Source organism: Callorhinus ursinus, unplaced genomic scaffold (genome assembly GCF_003265705.2).
Source record: "Callorhinus ursinus isolate GAN/ISIS: 27379988/994484 unplaced genomic scaffold, GSC_fseal_2.0 scaffold35, whole genome shotgun sequence".
Lineage (NCBI taxonomy): Eukaryota > Metazoa > Chordata > Mammalia > Carnivora > Otariidae > Callorhinus > Callorhinus ursinus.
In genome coordinates, this window is record NW_027397097.1 from 5672792 (window position 1) to 5700029 (window position 27238).

The following is a 27238-nucleotide window of genomic DNA, read 5'->3' on the forward strand; positions in this document are numbered from 1 at the left end:
GATTTAACATACTATCTGGTATATATAATAGGAGTCAATACTGATCTATTGAATAAAATATTCCATAAATGAGGCATAAACTTTTAGTATAGTGATTTCTTAGTTGGTTATCCCCAGTGCCTTTCTGAACTCTACTTTGGGGCCTGATAAAAGCTGAAATATATGTTTCGTGGTACTAAGTATTTCCTTTACTATTCAGAGCAGGAAAGCTTTGACCTTCCAGAGAGACCGCATGAAACATCTACATAGTATTCAGCATAGATTGAATATGCAAGATGTTTACACATGGGATAATTCATTTGGGTCAGGCATTTCTTTCTAGCGAGCAGGGAGGAGGAGCAGAGGGAAAGGGAGAAGCAAGACTCCCTATTGAGCAGGGAGCCCTGTGCGATGCAGGGATGTGATATGGGGCCTTGATCCCAGGACTCTGGGATCATAACCTGAGCCTAAGGCAGACGCCCAACTGACTGAGCCACCCAGGCGCCCCATGGATCAGATATTTCTGTTTAATATAGTCAGCTCACTTTTTTTTTTTTAACTCTCAGAACAGTGAATAACGAGAACTAAACAAGGCTACTAGTTTATTATTGGTGTAGTACCTAGGATGCGGATATGTATACCTTCATTCTTTGTGTGTCAGCCTTGGGATATACCAAATACTAGTAGCAACTTGAATTGACTAAGAAGATAACTGTAGTTTGGACACTCACTTCCCATCATTCTGTTTTGTTTAGATATGCCTGTCTCATAGTGTTAATGGCTTAAAACAACTATTTTATTTATTTTTTTGATTCTGTGGTTGCTGGTTTTGCCTGAGCTCTCTCATGTGGCTGTATTCAGCTGGTAGCTTAGTTGGTTTACTGGGCTTAGCTCAGATAGGGCTGGGCCTCTCTCCATGTGGCCTTTCATCCTGGGCTTCTTCACAGCTTGGTTATCTTAAGGTTCCAAGAGAGCAAGGCCCTGCAGGCAAATGGTAGTGAGCTTCTGTTTGTATCATGTATGCTCATGTTCCACTGGCCAAAGCAAGTCACATGCCAAGCCCAGAGTCAGTGTGGGAAGGGACTATACAAAAGTAGCACAGTTCCCAAGGAGTGCGCTGGGAGGCAGGCATGGTTCATTGGGAGCTGGGTGAGGACTTTTTGCTTTTATATTTTAACCAGTATTGGAGACTGACAGTTTCATTTCATAATGGTTGTTGCTGTGGAAAGATAGTGAAATGAAACTGTCTGGCCTTAGGGTTCAGTATATTATATCCTGGTTGCTATAAGAGCAACTCATGTTTCCTAACCAGTCTCAGTCATTGCGATGGTAGATGCAGAGGATCTTAAATCTGGAAGATACCTTTGATGTCTCTTCTAGATAAAGATATTGAGGTTCAGGGTGAGAAGGAACTTGTCCAAGGTTACACAACTAGTAAGTGGGAGTGTTGGAGCCAGAATCTGGTCATTTGACTCTTGTTCTAGGAGTTTTTCTATTGTGCAGTACTCATGGTATTCTCAACCCCAGGAGAATGTAGGTTGAATTCAAGGCAGGGCTAAGGAATTATTTCAAGGATTGGTCATGGTGGGTACCTGTCAGTAAAGCTAAAAATTTCTCTTATCAGCCTTGTATCACTTGGAGTCTGTTCCCAATTGTTGGTAGCATCTGAGTTAAATGTTCTTCATTGATAAGGTGTGAGATACAATATTTACCATTAGATTTTTCTGCCTAAACACTTTGTACACATGACTTCTGTGAGGCAATAAAAAAAAGATATACAATTATAAAAGCTACATTTTAATCAATGCTCTTAGATAAAATTTTTGAGAGGAACTTCTAAAATTTTCTGTATTGACTTTTTTTATTGATTTCTAGGTTTTTTGCCCTGAAGTTTCAGTATATATAGCCACAGTATTAAAATATTGAAGGCCTATCTTGATAAAATAATTTTCTTCTTCTAGAATTGGAGGCATATGCTGGAGTTATCAGTGCACTTCGGGCACAGGGGGATCTCACCAAGGAAAAGAAAGATCTTCTCGGAGAACTCTCAAAAGTTCTTAGGTAAATTATAAAAGTTTGTGAGATATGACTCTAGAAATTTCATTTTGAGGAGTTTTAATACTTTTCATTCTCAAGTTGAAGCCAGAGGTGTTCAGGTTGTTGGTGCTTAGATATCTCATCCCAGTTGTGTGCTTTGTTACAGAAAGTTATGTAATTTATCATTTATTCTGTAATCAGAAAGGGTTTAAGGTGGGTTATTTTAGGTTTGGGTCACCTGGGAAGGGGAGGTATTTTTTACATGGGTGAAGGAAAGAAGAGTTGGTAGCAACAAGATCTGAAGACTTGGAGTGGTCCGTGGCATTTGTTGGGAGGGAAGAAGGAGATACTAGGAAGTTGTTTTAATTTATAGAAATGGGTGGTTTTTATATAGTCATAGCCTTGTGGATAGTTTATCCCCTCAGTGTCCCGCTAGAGTGGCCTTGAATCCATTAAAAATTCTACCGAATGGAATTCTTTGATACCTTGTCTTGATCCATTCTGACATCTTGAGCTTTCTCAGAAAATATTCTGTTTTAACTGAAGTTTCCTTTCTACATTTAAAACCATTTTGTCCTATTCTTTTTTTTTTTTTTTAATGAAAATAAGGAAGAGTCTTTTCCTGTATTTGGTTGACATTAATACAGGGATATTATTAAGTCAAATCCTTAATCTTATTGTCTTCATACTTAACAACTTACATATTTTTTGTTTGTTGTTTCTATTTCCTCATAAATCCACTTTCCAGCCCCTTACCTATTTTAGTCCATGATATAGATTTAGCTTAAGCAGTAAAGATTACAGTTTGAAGAGTGGTTACTCATTTTATTGAATATTTACGAATGGAATGAGTGTAGCCTTTTTTCACTTGTTTAGTATTAACTTTATATGTATTTACTCAGGATCAATATAAGCACATTTTTACTGTAATGGTAATATAGTGTAATGTAGAAGACATAAAGCTGAAATGTTGAGTGATAAGGGAGTAAGGTCCTGGTGTCAAATTTCATAGCATATAGCCACAATAAACAGATTATCTTGCCACTTTTGTTTCTTTATTAAATTCACTGAACATAAAGTTATAGACTCTTAAGCTTTAGAAAGGACTTTATTTTTCATTTTTTATTTTTTTAGAAAAAAAAAAGACTTCAGAAGACTTTCTTCTAAGTGCCAAAATCCTCTTAGTAACCACAATTAGCGGTCATTCAGTGGCTGTTTGCACATTTAGATAACAGGAACCTCTGCTAATCTTTGAACACGGTCTGACATTTCTGAGTTTTGGAAGTAATGACTTGATATCAAGCTATTTGTCTTCCTGTGATTTTTAATTTGCAACTAATTTTCTCTGCAGTTACACAGAATCACTATGAACCCTTTTCTACGATTTTAATAAAAGCATCTGAAGATATATTTTAGGCCCCGTCTATACCTTTCCACAAATCAATCCCCCCTCTTCCCCAAGCAAAATGTTGACTTAAACATGAATAAAAGTATAGAAAAGAGCTGCCTGCTTGGCAGAGTTCTATAATGGCTATTTTTTTTCATAGCATCTCAACAGAGCGCCACCGTGCTGAAGTTCGGAGAGCAGTAAACGATGAACGGTTAACAACAATTGCACATAAGTAAGCCATTAGTCATACAACCCCTGATTTTTTTATGACGTAGTATAACATAGTTTTGAAACAGTCTTCCTATTGTATAGCAGATTCCTGAGTCTTTTATCTTAATAGTAATATTTCTGTACTCAGGGATCCTGACCATAGAGGTATTAACTGTTTATTCAGTTGGTTATGTTTTTGCATTTGGTTAGGCAAGCTTTAAGTACTCAGGTCAAATCCAGTTACAATGTGATCTCTGCATAAAAGGCCACCACAGTTTAGCAGATGATTCACTTACTTAAAGCAAAGTTCAGTAATAAAGTGGTATGCTCCCCTAATTTGACACCCCTTAGAGGTTCTTTGTAATGGTGTGTGGTATATATATTGCTTTATAAATAGGCATTATAAATTTTCTTTCTACCTGACTAATATTTCATGTATTTTGAGATTCAGAAAAAAGATTGTGAGAATATATATTCTGCTTTTAAGAAATATGAATATATCTTAATTTACTTTAAAAAAGCCAACAAAATAAAATTATAAAGGGTTCTTATCAAATTGTTTTCAGATCATTATAACTGTGTGACAGATGGGGTGGAGGGTGGTGGAGGACTAAGGGCAGGGATTAAACATTAGTAGAATACGAATGGAGATAGTGCCTCCTAAAGAATAGAAAGGCACAGAAATTATCCTTAAATGTTAATGCAAGATGACAGGAGCATTTCATTAAAAATAAGATATATTACAGTATTGCTCATTTATTTTTTATTTTTATGTTTTAATGTGAAATAAAACTAAAGGAAAAAATTCAGTGCATTTCCATAATGTGATAAATAGTGTGTTTAAACCAACTGGCAGTATTTGAATTGACCTTGTAGATCCATTAGCTAGCTTCATGTTGTGCTTTGCTATTCCTCATTTTACTTAACTTATAAAATGGGGTGCTACCTTTTTAACTGTGTAGTTTGAAAGTTTAGGTATCTGGATTTTGAGATTTTTCAGTGGTAGGCATGTATGCACTGTAGAAGTTTGGAATTTTTCCACTAGAGACCTTAAATAGTTGTCAGGCCAACGTGGTTGAAACATTCAAATATTAATGTGTTCCTTCTTTAATTTGCTCTAAACTTTTGAATTGGGATGCTCTAAAAATAATAACAACCTAGATTCTAATTTGAGAAGGTAATAGGAAGCTTATGTGCTAGATAATGAAGTAGTAAACAATAGCTTACATTCAGAGGCACTTAGAGACGAAGTTAGTACCTTAAAAGCATTGGAAAAATATTGTGGGTCAATTAGTTGTAAGTTGATGCATCAGTTTCATACTTAAAGGATAACATTTATTTAGTCTCCTTTTCCTTTTTTCCCCTTTAAAGAATGAATTTATCCTTATATTTGGGTGAAAGACCAAGTTACAGGTATGCAAATAGGTTATTATTATTTCAGGCTTTTTCTTGTATTATTTCAAAATTGAAGCTCTCAATTATTCAGGGGCACGTATTCCCATTTATGAATTAACCGTGCCCTCTGCTTTTCCTTCTCTTCCCCTCCTCCCCCTCCTAATATTGCCCACCCTTTAGCCTTTTTGCTGCTTGGGAGTACCTCTAGTCAGAGGGTGGGAAGGGAGAGGAGGTGAAAATTTTAATTAGTCATTTTACTGCTTGTTAGTTGTCCTGGAAATGGCTTGGTGGAAGAATTTACAAGTATTTGCCAAAGTATTTTTGGATAATATGTGGATTTCTTTAATCTGTTTGACCTCTCCCTTTCCCTCCTCTCTCTGTTAGCATGGATAATTGAGAGTTGGCTTCTATCTGCCTGTGTTTCCTTTTTTCTCTCCTTTCTGATTTCTTTAATACTTGAGTTTAATTTTCTGAAGAGTTTACTTCAGCGTATAATTTTAAAAGCTTCTTAGGTCTTTCTCTACTCCTGTTTTAATATTTTATGCTGCGGTTTTAGTTTGACTAGGTGTCGTATTTTACTTGTTGAGCCCAGGGGTCGGTGAGTGTGGCATGGTGAGGAAGGCGTAGATCCCTTATTCTCTACATTTCCTCTGCCCTGTTTCCCTCAGAAGTAGCAACAGAACCTAAATCCAAAGACTGTCTATAGGATGGCTTCATACTCTGAGCCTGAAAAAAGCAACTGGAGCTGAGGAGGAATGCATCTGAACTGACTGCATTCCCTTTCTCCTCTCCCTTCCCTCCCCCACTCAAAATTCGCAGCTTAGGCCTGAAGGAATGTGGTTGAAAGGTGAAGAGAAAGCCGAGAAGATTGAGCACAAAGGAGGTGGAAACAAAAGGAGCAGGGTGTCCGGGATCAAAGAAAAAAGCCTTGCTTATGGCCCGAAGCATAACACGTGTTTATTATTTGACACCAGACCATTCATTAAGTTTGATACTCGAATTCAGTTTTGAAACATGTCAGAATATCATAATATTAAAGCCTGGAATGTCAAGGGGCTTCAGAGTTTTTAATTGTGCCACTCTTGCCAGCATTGTCTCTAGTTTTCAAAGAAAGTGGCTATCTGTCTTTAACTACTGTTCTCTTAAACTCCTTCCCCATAAGCCAGACGTTTATAGGATACTGTGTGAGTTTCTATGTGAGGGTAAAGATTTTTTTTTTTTTTGCCGGTGCCCTGCATACCAAAGGATGTGAGGGCCAAGGCAGTTTCGTTAGTATCATGTTAGATTTCTCAGGAAAGGGGCTGGAGCAAGGTTTCTACCCTCCCTTGCCATCCTTAATCTAAATAGAGAAGCGATCCTTCCATTGAAATTTAGGTACTCCAGGGAAGCCCTGCAATAAGACGTTTACAAAAATCTGTAAAATTCAGTTTAGATGATTTGTGCAACTAATGCATATTTACATCCTCATTACTAAGCAAATAGGAATTTTTGATCTAATTCTAACATAATTTTTCACTCACTTAAAGTTTGAGCATGTTTGCATGAGTAGAAATTTGGAAGATTTACAGATCTTTTTAAAAGTTGCAGTTGTATCTTTTGCACTGCAAATTCTGTCTTTTCAATAGCAAATATTCATGTGTTTCAAATTACTGATCTTCCATAATTTCTGCCACCATTTAAACAATGCACCAGGTAAGTGTAGACATCACTTTATTTGTGTGTAAACAATCACCTAGCAAATTTACTGGTGATGTTCTAATAAAATGATAGCAAAATAGGAATAAGCCAAGAAGACACTAAATAGCTTTTAGAATTTTTTCCTTTGACAGTTAGCCATAGCCCACTTCTGTTTCTCTTTTCTTGTTTATACCATTCTCTGTTTCAGAACTAGTGTCAAATTGGAGATGATGTGATAACAAATTTATGGAGTTAATTGGGGTTTTAGGAACTCTTCTTTCCCTTGTTTTAGGTAGGACTGGTTAAACAGTTTGTACATTTCTCATAGTAACCCAACTAGATTCATCAGCTCCTAGAAATTCCTTTCTGAACTGAATGTAAATCCTTCTCAAGTTGTAAAGTAATTTATTTGTTCCATTCAGTGAAAGTTGGTAGTAATTAGACAACGGTGCCCAATTAGTATAAATCAAAGGCAAATGTTAGACATAAAACCCTTTTGAAAAGTTTTATACTTTCTACTTCTGGTGTGGCACATGTCGGTAGTATGATGTATGCTTGTTGAAGGAAACATTTAGTGGCTGTGTGACCTTAGGGAAGTTATTTAACCTCTCAGTGACTCAGTTTCTCCATCCACAAAATGGAGATAATAATATTACCAATTTCATAGGATTATTGAGAGAATTATGAGTTAACACATAGAAAATGTTTAAAACAGTGCCTGACATAGAAAAAGTGTTTAGTTGATGTTAACTACCATCACCATCATCATTATTCCATTATCCACTAACAAGGGCTTTTGTGTATGCTATCTAAATATGAAGAATCAGTGGACATTTCGAGTCTTAAGCCCTAGATTGGGTTATAGAATTTTTGGTTTGGAAAAGTTGCAGAAATATTTCTGATTTAGTGAAGAGATTGATTAATTGATTCTGGGTAAATTTTAAACCTTGACATTAATCATCAGGAGAAGTGATGTAAATGTGGAGCCAAATCAAGAGAAGTGACAAAATTGTCTTTTCATATTTCAACCATATTTCAGTTGGATTCCTGGGATAAAATTTACTCAAGTTTAGATAGAGAAACAGAATAGTGTCTGCTTAGCAGGATAGTTCCATGGCCTCAGATATTTCTTAGAATGAAAAGTGATATAAGTAAAATTAAAGTAGTAGTCGCAGGTTTCTTCCAGTGACCTCAGACCTAGTCTATTTTTTAACAGGAAGGATACTAATGTAACACATCGTCAGTGACACATGCAGTGATATATATACAGCCCTCTTCTCTCCCTCTGTACTTAGTCTCCCTCGTTTACTGCCTCAGTTTCCCTTGTTTAAAAGCCTTAGAACCTCTGGCCATGCAGGCAGTTAGATCATTTTTGCAAAGGTTCAGTGAATTCTGTCTTCAATTATTAAAGAAAATCTAATTTAAAAATTACGAGTACTTTTTACCTTTTTAGTTGAATTACAAAATTAAGTTCTAAAAGTTAGTAGATGTACTAGTTTTCATTAGCAATGCCAGATTTAAACTAATGAAAATAATGCCAATATTTAGAAAGCATAGGAAAATTTTTCATAGTTTCAATTGTGTTAATTATAAGATTTATATTATAGAATAAAATGTGTAAGAACTTAAGTGTGTGTGAAATCCCTTAAATTCTGATAATTACTCATAATTTTGATTTTGCTTGCTTAAAATAAAGCCTCTCTTATTCACTCAGGATACTTTTTATAATTTAAAAAGTTATATTTGTTTGATAAAATAGTTGACTCATTTTTAGTGATTGAGAACCCTTGTAGCAGCATTTTCTTTTTTGTTTAGTATGTCTGGACCTAATAGCTCTTCAGAATGGTCCATTGAGGGTCGTCGCTTGGTTCCACTGATGCCCCGGTTGGTTCCCCAAACTGCCTTCACTGTAACAGCTAACGCTGTTGCCAATGCAGCTATCCAGCACAATGCATCTCTTCCAGTGCCTGCAGAAACAGGAAGCAAGGAAGGTGAGTAGAAAACTACTTCTTTGTGTAGAGATGACTTTTCTCAGATTCTTCAAGGAAAGGTGTCCTGTTTTCATCTGTTTCATCTGTTTTAATCCCAGTGTATGAAGGTTACAAAACACAGTGAGCAACTCTTATTTTGAAACTAGAAACTGGCAAGTTTTTAGTCTCAGCCAAAACTAAATCTCCCTTTTCAAAGTGTGAATTCTGTTAATTACAAAATGGGAAAAAGCCTTCTTGGAGTGAATTTTTGATACCAGTGTATCTTATTAGAACTGGATAAAAGGCCTTAATGGGTGACATGGAAAATAAATGATGGAAGTCATTTACCTGCTGGAGAAAGATGCCTAACTGATTATTTAGACAATAAAACTCTGTTTTATCTTCTGGAATCTATGGTATACGGTGCTTCTCTGTTCTAGTCAGCGTTCTGAATCCATTAGGGATTACCTGGCAGAAGAGAAGGCTTTTTTATTGTTATTTAATCTAGTAATTGACACGTGCTTTAAAAATACTTGAATTCTCTTGAGGTTGCCAAGAGTAATATTAAATTTGAGAGTGCATGTTTGGATTGATTCTAGTAGCTTAGTTTGGTGTTGCTTGAAAACAACCCTGAAAATTATGAAGTTGTCAGATTACTTTGGGGAATTGTCATTTCTTGATTATCGGTGGGTCGTGGAGCAGAATGAGACACTCTTCATGCATGCCAGCTCTGTTTTAGGCTGAAGGAAGCTATATTTAGAGAGAGACAGGTACCAAGGTACAAATTTGGCCTCCACTCAGTTCCTGTTTCCTTTGTTGTAGGAGAGGTATCTTTCTTCTCTTCCCACTCTTACCTTTTCTGTCCACCAACTGTCTGGTAGAGGGAAAAGAATATAGGATTTCCAACAGTCAAATCTGTGTTTGAGTCCTAGTTAGCCATTTCCTAGCTATGTGACCTCCAGCAGCTCTTAGCTTCTGTGAACCCTAGGTTCCTCATCTTTAAAAGGAGGATGTGGTGCTGTGAGAGTTAGTGCTAATATATGGAAAGATTTAGCATAGTGCATGGTACTCAGTAAATGGTGCATTATGAACTATTCTTGCTTCTTGTTGTTATTCAAGAAGTTGACATATAATGTTGTCATTACTTTAGCTGAGTTATTGTTGCACTGCTTGGATGGCGAGTGACTAATTAAGTTGTTTTATAATAAAGTAACCTTGCTGTGGTTCCCCCCCCTCCCAGTAGCCAAGTTGGAAATTGCTATGGTTAGGGAAAAATTATGCATCACTCCATCATTGGTGCTTCATCAATACTGCATCAGTATTAAAAGGGAATACAAGTATGTGCCTTTTGTCTAACTCCTGCCATGAATGAAAAATTATTTTCATTTTTCTTCGTATAGTTTTAAACTTGATTTCTTTGTAATTGTGCTCTTCTCCATTGGCAATGTCACCGGTAGACCAGCTGTTAAATACTTGAGGAAAACCCAGTGAAGTGATGATTTTCAGGAAGGGTTATTAATACCTTTTAACTTAATGGACCTAGTAATGGCCTCTAACTTCTGATCACATGAAAATGTTAAAATTGGCCTGCAGTAAAAAAATTATTTTTATGTATATGCGTGGACAGTTTTGGTGAAAGTTAACAGCAAACTTTTTTATCGTTCCTTCAGTAGTGGTTTGCTATTCCTACACAAGTACCACGTCAACCCCAACCTCTACCCCTGTTCCAAGTGGCAGCATAGCAACGGTTAAGTCTCCAAGACCTGCCAGTCCTGCCTCCAATGTAGTTGTCTTGCCAAGTGGAAGTACTGTTTATGTCAAAAGTAAGTGATATTATCAGTGTTATCAGGGCCATCTTGGCTAAATGCTGCAACATAGGCTCTGATTAGATCTGCCTTCCTGGATTAAATCATCGGTCCACTGGCTATTAGCAGTGGTTAGTTTTTGAAGGTTGTAAATTCTTTTCTTTACACGTGACTAGGTATATATTGCTTTTTAATCAGTTCTGGGGGTTGAGAAATTACTTCTTTTTTGTTCTCTGTGGGAAATCTGCCTTGAACAGTGCTATCTTCCAAGTATTCACTTGTTTTGATTGTCATGGACTAGAAATGTGAATGGAAACTGAAGAAATGTGCTTATGTGATTTATTCAGTGTTTACTCCTATAAGTGTAATCTTTATAATGTTTTTTAAAAAATTATTTATATAGCATATCATCCAACTGTTATTTTCAGTGATACATTCTAGAAAGTCCATCTTTTATATTTCTAGTTAACTACAAGCCTTTGAAGTTTATTTGCAGTTTTTAGCCCCTTGATTCTATCCTGTGAAACAGTTTAATGTCTAGGTCATTTTTTGGTTTTAGTGTCTGTTATGTCAATATTGTTTTGCTTTTGTTATCAGCTGGAGATTATTAATACTTGATTTTCATTTTTCTCAATATAGTTATAAACTTGATTTCTTTGTAACTTTTAGAGGTAGAGTTTGCTGTTTTAGGAATGATTTTAAGTCATTGTCGGCCTTATTTAAATTAAAGTCTAAAAACTGAAGGTGGTATAAGGAGATATATTTTATTAACAATTCTATGAGTTATGCTGTATACTTTTTTTTTGTCTGCTCTGTAGAGATTTCCTATGAATGTTGCAAGGATTTATGTTTCTCACTTGATTTAAAAAAAAAGTCTACAAAAATAGTTGAGGCATAAAGAAAAAGCTAAGAATCTGGAACTATTAAGTTTATATCTGATTTCTGTAGATTTAATCGCTTCTCGGCCTTTTGGTTAAGATCAAGTGATTTCTGTAGATTTAGCCAAGGTGACTGTAAGAGATCTATTTTTTTATTTTATTTTATTTTATTTTTATCTATTTATTTGACAGAGAGAGAGACACAGCAAGAGAGGGAACACAAGCAGGGGGAGTGGGAGGAGGAGAAGCAGGCCTTCCACCGAGCAGGGAGCCCGACATGGGGCTCGATCCCAGGACGCTGGGATCATGACCTGAGCCGAAGGCAGCCGCTTAACTGACTGAGCCACTCAGGTGCCCCAAGAGATCTATTTTTTTTAATTCTTTTTTTTAAGTTTTTTTTTCTTTTAGTAATCTCAACACCCAACATGGGGCTTGAACTCACGACCCTAAGATTGAGAGTCGTATGTTCTTCCGTCTGAGCCTGTCAGGCGCCCTGTGATTTATTTATTTATCTTTTTTGATATTTTTTTAAAACATTGAAAGTGAATCCCAAACCCGAGGAACCTTTAAACATAAAATGTAGTTTAAAATAATAGGAAGTTTATTGCTTTTTTCTCAGAAGTCACACAGGCAACATTAGTTTGGGATATAATCATTCATCAGTCTAGCTTCATATGTGCAAGGCACTGTACTGGGGAAACAAACCAATAAGTCTTAGTCATTGCCCTCTGGGAGGCCGTTAATAATGGGAGATGTGCAGACCGGCAGCTGCATTGCCATGGGGTAAGTGATACAGAAGAGAATATACAAAGTGCTTAAGCTCAGAGATGTGGATTAGTTTTGCTTAGAGGAGTAAAAGGAGAGTCACTGAGGAGATGGTTTGCAGGCTGATGAAGAGTTCGTTGTTGGTAGGCAGTATTCCCCAAAGAACAATAGTGTTTGGAGACTGGTTGTATAGAATATGTTAAGGTGACTTTGGGGAATCGTGAGCAGTTCAGTGTACTGGGATTATAAGGGTGCACAGGGTTGGGTAGAGTAGGGTATAACTGACCCTTGAGCAATGTGGGGCATAGGGATGCTGACTCCCTGTGCAGTCGAAAATCTGCATATAACTTGACTCCCCAAAAACTTAACTACTAATAGTCTATAGTGGACCAGAAGTCTTCCTGATAACGTAAGCAGTTGACTAACACATATTTTGTATATGTATTATATGCTGTATTCATACAATAAAGTAAGCTAGAAAAAAGAAAATGTTACAAAGAAAATCATAAGAGGAAAGAGAAACATTTATAGTAATATACTGTATTTATCGGAAAAAATACACGTATTAGTGGACCTGCACAGTTCAAACTTGTGTTTGAAAGTCAGCTGTATTGTGTTCTTGGAAAGCTGTAAAACCTTGAATGATGTAGTAATGATTTAAGTGCCTCATCTTGTAGGGAGATAAAAACTACTTAAGGATTTAAGGCAAGGTATTGACATAATTAGATATGAGATTCTGTAACTGGCAGTAGGATGGAGGGTAGAAGGAAGCATGGACATCTTTTAGGAGGTTGCTAAAGTACAGGCAGGAGATAAGAAGGCCTGACATAGCCACAGGGTTAAAGAAAGGAGGAAAGGCATTCAGAGAAAACTTCTGAGGGAGGATTGATAGGACTTACTGTTTGGGCATGAGGCAAAGGGAGAGGTCAAGGATGGCTGATGACACAAAGATTTAAAATGAAGTATAAAATGCAGGGTTAGATTGTGATAAATACAACAGAACTGTCATTGCCTTTCAGGTGTTAGCTGTTCAGATGAAGATGAAAAACCCAGAAAACGAAGGCGAACAAATTCTTCTAGCTCCTCCCCCGTTGTCCTAAAGGAAGTTCCAAAGGCTGTTGTTCCGGTCTCAAAGACGATCACTGTGCCTGTGAGTGGCAGTCCCAAGATGAGCAACATCATGCAGAGCATTGCCAACTCCTTACCACCCCACATGTCTCCTGTGAAAATAACCTTCACCAAACCATCAACACAGACGACAAACACAACAACACAGAAGGTATGTGAAGGAGGGAGTCTCTGTCTGCCAATTGCCGTTTCCATCTCTTTCAGTCAGTATGATTCAGATTTAACAAACATGCACTGAGTGTTTACTATGTGCTTGGCATTATGCTGGGAATGATCAGGTCTCTTACTTTAATTCTGCACAGAAAGCTTTGGGATAGGTATTATTAATTCACTTTTTGTAGATGAGGCCAGAGATGCCAAATGACTTGCCTAATGTCACGTAGCCAGATCTCATACTTCTAAGACTTTTGTTCTATTTTATTATTGTAATGCCATTTGGGAAAAAACTAAAATATAAAATTTTTTTTAACCTGTATATGGATAACTTTACCTTTTCCTAAAGGTAAAAAAGTAGGTAAAAAAAAAAAAAAGGTAAAAAAAAAAGTAAAAAAAGTTCCTAAAAAAACTCAGTTTTTACTTTGTCAGAGTAACAAAGTTGTCAGAAGTGGGTGTTTTATAGAAGACAGGAAGGATATGATTAAGTGAATAATTACTGTTGCCTTCTTTTTTTATTCTTTGTATGCTACCATTAGTTCTTTCCTAAACTTTTCTCAGTATGTTCAAATCATCAGTATTCTGACAGTTGTATATTATTAGAACCCTCTAACTTTCCACACTAATATGGATGTTGATGGCACCCTAGGCTCGTTGCACACCTGTATTTCTGGGGTCTCCCTTCACTAGCATGCTGGTATTCCTCTTTCATTTATTTACTCATTTGCTGGAACATCCTCTGGTAGCTTCTTGGTGTAGGTGTGGATGGAAGGTAAATTTTTTGATACCTTGTGTAGTGGACTGAAAATGTCTTTATTCTCCCACTTTCTTGATGGTTTAGGTAAAGTATTTTTTAGGTTGGATGTAATTTTCCCTGAGAATTTTGAAGATATTGCTCCATTGGCTGTTGCCTTCAGTATTGCTTTTGAGAAGCCCAATGACATTTTAATTTCCTCCTTTTCTCTTTGAAAACTCTTGGTAACTTTCAGAGTTCTGAAATTTCAAGGTAATTTTTCTTGGTGTGGGTCTTTATTTTATCCATTGGTGCACACTCAGTGGTCACTTTCACTCTGGACACTCATGTCCTTCAGTTCTAGGAAATTTCTTGAATTATTTCCTAGATGTTTCTCTGTTCTTTCTTTTTGGATCAACTATTTAGGATGCTGAACTGCCTGGATTGATCCTTTTGCCTGTCTTTTCTCACTCCCATTTTCCGTTTGTTTGCATTTTCTTTCTACTGTAATACAGTGGTTAAAAGCCTGGGTTTTTGGAACTAGACTTCTGAATTTGAATCTCAGTTTTTGCCACTTATTAGTTTTGTGACTGTGGGGAAACTAAATCCTGGAATTAAGTTTTCTCATATGAAAAATGGAAAACAATCCATAAGGTTTTGGGGTATAAATAAATGAGATAATAAATATAAAACTGTTAGAATAGAGCCTAGCACATAGTAAATGCTCTGTATTATTTTGTCTATCCTTTCATGTTATCCTTCACTACTTTTCTGGATTTGTCATTTTTGCTATCATACTTTAAATTTCTGGTAATTCTTTCTTGATCTCTGAAAGTTCCTTTTTAAAAAAAAAAAAAACAGCATCCTGTTCTTTCATAAAATCACTATATTCTGATGATATCCATGACTTTTTTTGATGTTTTATTCTTTCATGTTTTCTCTCCTACCTGTAAGTTCCTTTTATCTATTTGTTTTGATCTGTTTCATTTTAGAGTTTTCTTGAATCCTGTCTGTCTGTCTGCTTATATATGAATATGGGCCCTAAAAGCTGACAGAAAGCTGTCTGTGTAGAGTGGGGCATGTTGGCTGGTGACTTTCATTGTAGGTTGACCTAGCTGGGCTGTTTTCTTGAGAAAAACCCACTACCCCTTTACCTCTATCAGTTATCACTCTCATTAGGGCTTTATCATGGACTTGTCAGATTTCCTCAGAGAAGAATTTTCCAGTCTCCTGCTTAGAGTAGTTAGCTAGTCTGCCAGTATTTGGGGAGTAAATGGAGGGAACGGGCTGGATAGTCTTCAGTATATACTTCACTTAACCCCTCTGTAGCACAGCACTCAGCTCCCTCCACCCAGTGTTAGCAAATTCCCTTGGACTCAGCCTCTCCCTCAAGAGAATAAATGCCTAGTCTTCCTTTAGGGTGGGGGAGGATAGCTGTAGATATAAATGCTGCTTAAATAGATTTTCAACTAATTTTCCTCTCTCTAGTGCCACCTTTACTCCCACTTAAGACATATCTCAAGCTCTCAATTCATGAGTCTTTCTGGGGTTCTCTGGTTTCCACTTTCGAGGTTATGCTTGATTGATTACTGCTTCTCTGTTTTACAAAACTTTACAGCTGTTACCTTCTTTTCATTTTGACCTTAGGGGTTCACATGCCTCTTCCCCTTTAAAAAAAATCCCTTCATACCATTTTAGAGGGATTTGGGGGAAGGATTGGAGGTACCTTCTTATCTTTAGCCGGTGATCTTTCCCACCTTTGAACCTCAGATACACAGTAACGTTCATTTAAAGAAGCTCCCTGAGTTTCCTGGAAAGATGTCATTACATGATACATGAGAAATTATTTTCTTAGTAAACCGTAAGTGATAATGAGCTGATCTGTGGAATATAATTCTATTTTCAGTTTTAGGATGAAGCATTATGGTATCGTGTTAAAATCAAGCAAGAATTTTTGTAGTCAAAGAGGCCTGGGTTGGAACCCTGGCTCTTCCACTATGACCTGAGATAAATTAGTCTCTCTAAATCTGTTTTCCCATCAGTGAGATGAGAATAATGCGAATCTTAAAAAGTTACTGTGAGGATTAAATGAGACTGGGTATTTTATTTTATTTTATTTATTTTTTTAAAGATTTATTTATTTATTTGACAGAGACAGCAAGAGAGGGAACACAAGCAGGGGGAGTGGGAGAGGGAGAAGCAGGCTTCCCACTGAGCAGGGAGCCCGATGCAGGGCTGGATCCCAGGACCCCGGGATCATGACCTGAGCCAAAGGCAGACGCTTAACGACTGAGCCCCCCAGGCGCCCCAAGACTGGGTATTTTAAAGTACAGCAATAGGTATATGCTCAAGAAAATGTTAGCTCCCTTTCCTTGCTGGTATTTTATCTAAGACAGTGTTTTATTTATTTGCACTGTTGAGAATGAGCTCCTCCAAAATGAATTCATCAGTTAACTGAAGCTTACCCCTTAATATATAGAAATTAACTATTTTTGATGACTTTTTAAATGTTACAGTGAATATGATTTTTGCATCTGTACTTGATGACTCCAAGGTAACCCTTCTGAATATCACTTGTCACATAATATTATAATATAGTTATTGCTTTCTAGACTAGCCCTGTATTAAGTGTTATCAGCCTGCTATACTCTATGAGTTTATAAGTCTACTTACTGTAATTTTTTACTGCCTTTTTTTTTTTGCTGGGACTTACTTATCTGTAATTCTGTTTTCCCCCTTCTCATCTACTCTTTTAATTTGGTATTTGAGAAATAGTGTAGCAAAGTCAAACTAAAAGAGCACCCATCTCCCATCCATGTCTTTCTCTTCCCTTACTCGTTTTATTTTTACTCATTATACTTATAACTGGTTAACATCGTATTATATATTTATTCATTTCCTATTTCTCCCATAGAGTATATATGTTGCTGAGGGTAAAGACTTCATCTCATTCATCACTGTATTGCCTAGTATTTAGAATAGTTCATGACACATAGAAGGTGTTAATTAATGTTTGTTGAATGAATGAATGAAAAAATTAATAAATAGATCTGATCCCTGTTCTGACTCTGTCACCTCTCTTGAGCCTCAGTTTCCTTATAAAACAAAGATCATAGTACTTCCCAGAGTTATCAGGATAATTACATGAGATGATTCATGGAGAGTACTTAACATAGTGCATATGATGAATGCTTAGTAAATGTCACCTAACATTATTAACTTTAGAATCTTCTTTGGTAGACATATATACAAATACCTATAAAAGATGGAAGGTTCACCTGTAAGTGAAGTTGGCGTTTTTTGTTTTGTTTTGATTCAATGACTTTATCATATCTTTATTTTTGTTTTTTCTTCGGAATTGCCAATTGAGAATGGATACTCGAGGTTGTCAGACATATGATGCTTATAAGAGGGCATATTTATCTCCAAGGTCATATGAACCACACCAGGAGATTCCAAGCTCAGAACCTTAGATTTGTCCTACTGTACAGAAAAAATAAACATTTAAAACATATTAAATTAGAAATAAGACTCATTCATTCCACAAATATTTACTGAGTATCTACTATGTTCCAGAGGCAAAAGTATACTACTCCTTTATTTCATGTGTACCCAATGCCATTGGTTTTGTTACTTCTTGGACAAGCTGAGTATGGTAGCACTAATAGATCTTCTTTGGGATTTTTGTTTTTTGTTTTACTTCTGCTGGGTTATTGGACTTCTTTGAAATCTCTGTAAGGCTGTTTTCATTATTGCATTCACCTTGGATTTCTCACAAATCCTATGTAAGTCAACTTAGGAATTATTTTAGGTAAATGACTTTTACATTAAGTATAATTATTTATGAATTTGTGGACTTGATTCAAATTCAAATAGGTCATATATTTTCAGGGTAGACAAATTTCCACCTATGTTAATGTGGTGCCTTCATTTTAAGTATAACATTGGTACAGCACTTATATGAACAAAGCAACAAAATACAGCTTTATGCTTTCACGTGCTTGATTGATATTTTTCATTTTATCCTTAGGGTGCAAGTCCCAGCACTCTTAAGGAGTTTTTGTGAGTGCTAGAAGGTCAGTAATTTGAATTATGGCCTGAATAAACACTGTTTGGTTCACTTGGTTTCAAAATACCTTTATTTCCCCTGTTGTAATTCGTAACTTTAAAGTACAAGTAAATTTTCTTTAAGGTGGATCTCTAATTTTGGATAACCCCTTTTCAGATCAGAAATCAACGTGCAGACTGAAATCTTAAAATATATTTTATCATTTGTATCTGTAGCCTAAAACATGCTCTTAAAGACTTCTATATTTATTGTGCTGAAATTTTGTCTTAATGTGAGAAGCCTACATAGATACTCTAGTTTTAATATTGGAAATAATTGACACAAGTGTGAATGCTTCCCCTTCCCTTGCCCATGACAGACATTGTTAATTGACTGTGGCATACTTTCCTGCCAAGCCTTGGTGAATCCTTATCTGTGTCACAGAGTCCTTATAAATGCTGCTCCAGGAAGCTACTACTATGAGTTCAGAATTGGCAAATGTGAAACCTAATTGCCATTATCACTATACTTGGTTTGACTGTGGTAGTAGCTATGAGTTCTTTGGATTCTCAGGGGTATCAGAATTTGGGAAAAAGATATATAACATTATAAAAGATATATAACATTTTTTAATGAAACAAAAAAAGAATACATAAAATATATTTCCAGATTGAATTGATCTATAACACCTTTACCGAATAGTAATAGTAATCTAATAACTACTGTTTGTTGACTGCCAAATATTGACCACCTGCTATGTGCCTAGCACTATGTTAGATGCTTCACATCATTATCTCATTCAATCCTTGTAGTGATTTGGAAGGTAGGTATTATTATCCCTATTTTATAGATGAAAATTGGAGTCCAGAGATTTTAACCTGTCCAGGGGCCTGACATTTGTCAGTGGCCCAAGCAAAATTAAGCTCAGGTTCGACTCTTAAACTTCTGGTCTTTTTACCATATTGGTCTACTGCTTCTCAGTTTATATGATGGCTTATGATTGTTTTTGTAAGAACACTATATAGGTATTTGCTGATCGAGTCTATCTAGAAATATGCTGGTCAACTTTATATAGATGTTTGCTGGTCAAGACTTAGATATCTCTCTTGACTCGTCAAATAATTAACAAACTGCTTAAAGTAGTGGATATGTAGTTACATCTTATAATTCACCATGACACTGCAAATATATAATAATGATGATATAGTCAAAATAATGATGATATAGTCATCCTTGAGATGTTGGTACTGAGTGCGGACATACTCAGTAAAATTTGACCAACCGATTTAACATCAGGCCTTCTTTAGGACTAATGTGAAAATGAAAGAGAATTTCTCCCTTAATTTCTTTGGATTTTTCAAAACAATTTTCTGCCCTAGATAGGTAGAGGTAATTTTGGTGAAAGAAGAAAAAGAAATTCTGCTCTGTTTTGGGTATCACCATACCACCATTATACCCACCTGGAATAAAACTGTGATATTATAGGTTTGTAAATGATTTTTGTGTTCTCAGCTGTAAAATGGGGATAATAATTGTGTCTATGTCAGAGAATTTTGGGGAGATCTAAATTTATCCAGTGCACATTAGCTCTAGGAATTCATCTTGATTATGTTATTTTCCTTAGGCCTACCATTTCCCTACATCAACAAGTCCTATTGACTCTACCTCTTAATAGAATCTGCATGTGATCACTTCTCTTTATTTCCACTACTAACACTCCAGTCCAAGCAGCCTCTATCATTTCTTGCCTGCTCTACTGCAATAGTTTCTTTACTAGTCTCACTGCTCCCATTCTTGCCACTCACCACATAGCAGCTAGAATGATCTTTTAAAATATAAATCACATTTTGTTGTTTCCCCACTTAAAACCTTCCTATGGCTTCCTATTGTACTTAGTATAAAATTTAAATCCTTTACTGTGGCTTATAAATATGATCTGGCCTCTCCTTACTTTGTCAGCCCCTCCTTGCTCTGTATGCTTTTTGCTACACCAGCTTGCTTTCTGTTTTTAAATACATCAGGCTGATTTCAACTGTAGATCCTTTGCTCTGTCCTGTTCTTTCTCATCTGAAATTCTTTGCCTCCCTATATCTTCTATACTTTTCTAGCCATATGGGCTGCCTTTGAAGTCTCTTTCCTGCTGCTTTTTTCCCCTCCATTCCCTGTATCAAGCTATGAGCAAGTCCTGTTGGTTTTACCTTTAAGTATATTCAGAATCTGTTTACTTTTCACCACTCATGCTATAAACACTTTGAACACAATTATCTCTGCTTGCTTTACTCCAGGAGCATCCTGATTTGTCTCCCTGTTTTTACTACCTCTGCCCTACTGTACACTTTTCATCTAGCAGACAGAGTGATGCTTTTTAAAAGTATTTTTTAGAATAGTTTTAGATTTACAGAAAAATTGAGAAGATAGTACAGAAAGTTCTCACATACCCTACACTCAGTTTCCACTGTTCTTAACATTTTATATTACTATCGTACTTTGCTATAATTAATGAACTAGTATTGATGCGTTAAGATTAACTAAAGTCCGTGGTTTATTCAGATTTCTTTACCCATTGTCTTTCTCTGTTCCGTGATACCACATTACATTTACTTGTCATGTCTTCTTAGGTTCCTCTTGGCTGTGAAAGTTTCTCAAGACTTCTCTTGTGTTTGGCAGTTTTAAAGAATACTGGTCAGATATTTTGTAGGCTGCTCCACTATTGGAATTTGTCTGATGTTTTTCTCCTGATTAAACTAGGTTTGGGGTTTTTAGAAGGAAGACCACATTGATAAAGTGACATTTTCATCATATCATATCAAGGGTATATAGCATCAACATGATCTTACATCATCTAGTCCCCCATTACTTCCCCGATTCTGTCTCCTACTACTATTTCCAAAATTCCAATCCCATTTATTAGGTCCTTGAAGTTTATTGAAGATACCAAGCTTGCTTCTGCCTGAGGGCCTTTTTATTTGCTGCTTTCTGTGCCATTGGATGCACTTCCTCAAGGTGGCAATATGGTTCATACTCCTGCTTCTAGTTTCTGCTCAAATGTTACCTTATCAGAAAGATTTTCATTGAATACTATATAAAAAAATAACACAGTACTCCCAATATTCTTTATTTCCTACCCTGCTTTGTTGTCTCTTCCATTTATCTCTATATGACATATATTTACTTTTCTAATTTGTTTATTGTTTCCCTCCCCACCTATTAGAATTTAGCTCCCTGCAAGTGTGAACTTTGTCTGCTTTGTTCATTCCTCTGTCCCCAGCATCTAGAACCATGCCTGGCACATAGTAGATGCTCAACAAATATTTATAAATGAATGATTATCCAAATTACTTTCTAGAAAGATTGTGCCCATTATACTCCCTAAGCAGTATATTGAAATGCTTATTTCACTGTATCTTATACAGCATTGAACATTGTTTTTAAAAATATTTGGTTGGTAAAAGTTGTTTCTTTTAAACACATTTTGATGATTACTAGTAAAGGAAAGCTTACGCATATTTTTAGTTGTGTATTTCTCTTTGATGGATTGTTTCTTCATATTTCCTAAGCTATTTTTGGATTATATATAACTGAGTCTAAATACATTAGTAGTATAGTGGGTTCATGAAAATAACTTACTTTTCCTCCCTTAGGTTATTATAGTGACCACATCACCAAGTTCAACCTTCGTGCCCAACATTCTCTCCAAATCCCATAACTATGCAGCAGTCACTAAGCTTGTACCAACATCAGTCATTGCTTCCACAACCCAGAAGCCACCAGTGGTTATAACTGCTTCACAGTCCTCCCTGGTCAGTAGTAGCAGCAGTGGCAGCAGCAGTTCTACACCGTCACCTATTCCCAGTACAGTTGCAGTGACAGCTGTCGTATCTTCCACACCATCCGTGGTCATGTCAACAGTAGCACAAGGTGAGTGGTGATCCGCCATGTAATTCTGTACCTGTGGTAGATGGGGATTTTGAAGAAAACCATCTGGGTGTATTTTTCGGCTTTGGGTATGAAGATCCCTGCTTTTTATATCAGAAATTACCACTCCCCTTCCCCCAGTCCGAGAATGTCAAGATAGTGGGTTACTTAGTTTTCCCATATTAACAGGCTTACTCCAAGATTTTTCTTTTCCAAATGCATAGTACCTAATCACCTAGTAGGCAATTAATATTTACAAAATGTACGTTATCCCTTTTAACAGATTTCAAAGGCATATGCAAATATCTTGAATATAATGAAATGTTTGTTTGTTTATTTATTTATTTATTTATTAAAAATTTTTAAGTAATCTACACCAAACATGGTGCTTGAACTTACAGCCCTAAGATCAAGAGTCGCAAGAGTCACATACTCTACTGACTGAGCCAGCCAGGCCCCCCTAATGAAATTCTTAAATGAGGAACTTGAAATTACAATTGACTTTTGAGCAACATAGGGGTTAGGGGCACTGACCCCTGGCACAGTTGAAAATCCACATATGACTTTTGACTCCCCCAGAACTCAACTACTAATAGCCTACTTTGACCGGAAGCATTACCAGTAACAATTGATATATTTTGTATGTTGTATCCATCCTATACCGTATTCTTATAATCAAGTAAGCTAGAGAAAAGAAAATGTTACTAAAATCGTAAGGAAGAGAAAATACATTTCTCATACTGTACTGTATTTATTGAATAAATCTGTGTATGAATGGACCCATGCAGTTCAAAGCTGTGTCGTTCGAGTCAGCCATATTTTACCCACGGTTCTTAGGGGAAACATTAAGTATACAACCTCTTCAGAGTAAGTTACCCAATGATAAGAAGCAGGAGGAAGAGGATGATTTCAAGGACATGTCATTCACCTTTTCTTCAGTCTCCCTAAGTTTTTCTGTATTGGTGGATGATGGGAGATATTAAGAGGAACTAAGGCTGAACTGAAGAACAATCACTGCTTAGTAATTCCAGAGGAAAGGAAATGTGGAAATCTCAGTTCCATGTTAGCCTAAATAAGCTTAGCTCTCTTCCATATGCTCATGTTCCTCCCTGTGAAGGCAGATAGCACACTGTCAGAAATCTTCTTAGTGTTGGTGAGCCTTAAGATGAGGATGGGAGAGAAGTATGTGCTGTACAGAAATCATACTCATGGTTGTAGTCTATCAGAGGGAGCATAGAGACAATAGAACACGACTTAGTATTAGTTTTCATTGAATTGTACTTGAACAGTACATAGCTAAATATAGAGTGGGACTTGAAAGTATCCTAGTTTATGAACTAGGAGTGAACACAAGCACTAGAATAGGAAAACACAAGTATTTTTCACCATTGTTTTCGTAATGTTTAGTGTGTTCTGTGTAACTGTGTAGGCAAGGAAGAGGCTACGTAGATGCGACGCCGTCAGTATTCCTTTACTCTACAGCCCTGATGCTGGGATGTGAAAGCATCTGTCATTATTTTCTGGCTCTAATACCTATTTAATGTCTCAATCAAGGACAGGAAAATAGGGGGCTTGAAATTTGCTTTTATTTGTTACTTTAATTAAAAAATTCTAACTTTTCTATTTGCACAGCAGTAAACTATAATACAGTATTAGTAAAAATAGAAATAATTTTTATACAGAAAGTCTGTTGAAAATGTTGATTGCAAACATGATCCAAATTCACCATTTTAAAATTTGAAGGTGAGAGAAGGAAAGGCCACCTCTCTCCTTACCTGAGTGAACCCTGTATCAAAACTATCATCCAGTGATAACTGTTTTTCCCTTTCAGTACTCATCACACAGTTTGTTGAAGTTTATTGAACTCTTAGAAAGATTACTGTTCTGGGTGCCTGGGTGGCTCAGTTGGTTAAGCAGCTGCCTTCGGGCTCAGGTCATGATCCCGGAGTACCAGGATCAAGTCCCGCATCGGGCTCCCTGCTCAGTGGGGAGTCTGCTTCTCCCTCTGACCCTACCCGCTCTTGTGCTCTCTCTCTCTCAAATAAATAAAATAAAATCTTTAAAAAAAAAAAAGATTACTGTTCTTCCAAAGGAAGATGTTATTACTTGAGATAAAAGGGGTATTTCTCTTGGCTACTAATGAAATACCTTTTTTTTTTTTTTAAGATTTTCTTTATTTGAGAGAGAGAGAGAGAGCACAAGCAGAGGTAGGGTCAGAGGGAGAAGCAGACTCCTCGCTGAGCAGGGAGCCCAATGCAGTGACCTGAGCTGAAAGCAGATGCTTAACGGACTGAGCCACCCAGGCGCCCCACTACTAATGAAATATCTTTAGGCAAAATGAATATTCCATTCTTCTGTTTTTCACACTATTTTTTTCTAGGTATTCTCTGAAACTTGGGAATTTAGGGCTTCCCTATTTTCTCCTTTGCTTCTTAGTATCCTGTATCTTTTTGAGCTTCAAGTAGTTATAGGGGCACTGAACAAGATATCTCAGAGATTTCTTGGAAATTCACTGGAATTCAATAGAGCATGAGAGCTATAATAATAAACTCATGAATTCAGAAACTCAGGGAAACTATATGATTCTGTTGAGTCTTTGAGACATTTAATTTAGCTATTATATTAATGCTAAAAAAAATTAAGGCAATTCCTTTTAAAAAAGATAAATGTTAGTGGAAGCGGTAATATGCAGACCAGAATTGTCATTCTGACTGTAGGGCTCCTGTAGCAGCTTCTATGTGGCTAACTGGGGGAGAAGGGCATTCATTGTGGGCTTTGTTGGGACTAGAGATAGGCTGTTTCAGAGTTCATGTATCTGTCTCTGGTTGTTCTTGTAGGGGCAGCTGGTGTTAGAGGGGAAGAGTCTTAATGGCAGTAACTTGGTAGGTGATTCCATGTTTATAAGTATAGAGATGGTTCCAAAGGTAACGGGGGAGGGGTGTATGGTTGGCTCATGCTGTGGGAAGGAAAAGGAACCCCTTAATATGTCGAGTATGGGAATTCTTAAAATTCTACCGATTAGAATGGTTACTCTGAGTTTGTCATCTGAAAGTTTAAAAGATGATGTAGGGGCACCTGGGTGGCTCAGTCAGTTAAACGGCTGCCTTCGGCTCAGGTTGTGATCTCGGGGTCCTGGGATTGAGCCCCATATCAGGCTCCCTGCTCAGGGGAGAGTCTACTTCTCCTCCCTCTGCTTCTCCCCCTGCTTGTGCTCTCTTGCTTGCGCTTCTCTCTCTCAAATAAATGAATAAAATCTTTAAAAAATAAAAGTTTGAAGGATGATTTAAAGCATTTTTTATTATGGAAAATTCCAATCATGTGTAAGTAGAGAGACCAGTAAAATGAACCCCCATGAGCCCATTGCCCAGCTTCAGGGATGGTCAGTCTTGTTTTATCTATACCTACTATTTCCTTCCACACACCTTTGACCTGGAATGTTTGGAAGCAGATCCCAGATATTATATAATTTCAGCTATAAATACTTCAGTACGTATCCCTAAAAAGAAGATCACAACTCACAATGCCACTATCACCTAGAATTTTTCATGATAATTTCTTGATGTAATAAAATAATTCAGTTCCTATCAAAGGTTCCTTGATCATGCATTAAAAAACATTTTTTTAAAGTGGGATCCAAAGTCCACACATTGATTGATATGGTTATGTCTTTTTTAACTTAAGAAGTCTCTCTTCCTTTTCTTTTTTTTTTCCTTTACAATTTATTTGTTGAAGAAATCCATCATTTTTCATGAGATTTTCCCATAGTCTAGTTTTTACTGATTTTTATCCCCATGGTGTGGTTTTACAAGTTCTGTTCCATATATTTCCATAAAACTGGTAGTTAAATCAAGAAGCTTGATCAGATTTAAGTCTGATTGTTTTTGGAGATGGGGGATTGAACATTTTTTTTTTTAAAGATTTATTTATTTTTGAGAGAGAGAGAGCATGAGTGGGGGGGAGGGGCAGAGGGAGGAGAGAGACAAGCCGACTGCCCCCTGAGTGGGGCTGTATCCCAGGACCCTGAGATCATGACCTGAGCTGAAGTCAGACACTTAACTGACCAAGCCACCCAGGCTCCCCGGGATTGAATATTTTTTAAGTGGTATTGTGTACTTGCTGTTGCATCTCTTTAGGAGGCACATAATGTCCGATTTGTCTCTTTAATGATATTAACATTGATCAGTAGGTGCAAGTATTACCAACTGTTTTAATAGCTATTGATAGTCTTTGCCTAGGTCATTTCATTGGTAGTTGCAAAATGAATTTTATCTTTATTTTCTTCATTTACGAGGTGGAATTCTTAAAAAAGAATTTTCCCTTATTACCATTCGTTACTCTGAGGTATAGTTCATATAGAAGAAGCAGGATAAATGCCTGAGTATTTTTTTCAGTTAATGAGTTAGTTCAGTGACCAGTAAAATTTTTATTCTCCATATTATTAAGATTTTTGATGTCTTAATTTATTGCAGATATTCCTTTGGTGCTCAGATTTTCCCGTACATTCCAGTGGGAGTCTCTGAAGAGACTCCTAAATTCTTGAAGTTGGCTCCTAAATTCTTTTGACACAACCATGTTAGTCCTTAATAGTTCTTGTTTTGTGATATGACGAGATGTTCTAGGTTCATACATTTTCTGCCCCAGATTTGGAGTTAGACATTTTTTCAAGGAGCCCTGATTTCTTAGTGAGAAATGGTGTTTAGATACCACAGTCTGGGCACTGTGGGGATGGTCATTGCTATTGGATTGGTCATTGTTTCTAAATCTTTTCTGTGGACAGAACTAGAGTCCCCCTTTTTTTGAGGAGGAAATACATCATCAGTTCATACTTATGTTATCAATTCCCATTTAGAATTACGGGTTTTTACTTCTTTGTTTTTCTGTTTACATAATTGTATCTTTATTCTCCTTATGCTGAAAATCCTGGTTTCTAACAATAAAGTTATATGTATTTGGTTTATCCTGTAACATATAATAGTTTCAGAATAACAGAATCAATATGATGACTACCAGTATGATTATTGAACAGAATTTAAGATTTTATTACGGTTCTTTTGGCTCTTAGGGTATTCTCAGTAAGGATATATAGTCAAATTACTATATTTTAAAGTCACTTGAAATAAACTTTTTTCCCTGTAGTTAAGCTCTTCTGGTATGC

At 36.5% G+C, this 27238-nt stretch overlaps 1 protein-coding gene across 11 annotated transcripts in view; it reads left to right on the top strand.

The window, feature by feature from the left end:
• Positions 1–27238, top strand: part of EMSY (EMSY transcriptional repressor, BRCA2 interacting) — an 88108-nt gene that overhangs the window by 5258 nt on the left and 55612 nt on the right. For 5 of the 11 annotated variants that reach the window (XM_025894226.2, XM_025894229.2, XM_025894231.2 and 2 more), the window contains exons 3-9: positions 1941–2040; positions 3564–3638; positions 4988–5029; positions 8504–8679; positions 10329–10481; positions 13126–13385; positions 21810–22086. In XM_025894226.2, coding sequence (XP_025750011.1) covers positions 1941–2040; positions 3564–3638; positions 4988–5029; positions 8504–8679; positions 10329–10481; positions 13126–13385; positions 21810–22086 — 1083 coding nt within the window. The remainder of the gene's footprint in view (positions 1–1940; positions 2041–3563; positions 3639–4987; positions 5030–8503; positions 8680–10328; positions 10482–13125; positions 13386–21809; positions 22087–27238) is intronic. The other 6 variants (XM_025894233.2, XM_025894236.2, XM_025894228.2 and 3 more) reach the window with 4 other exon arrangements.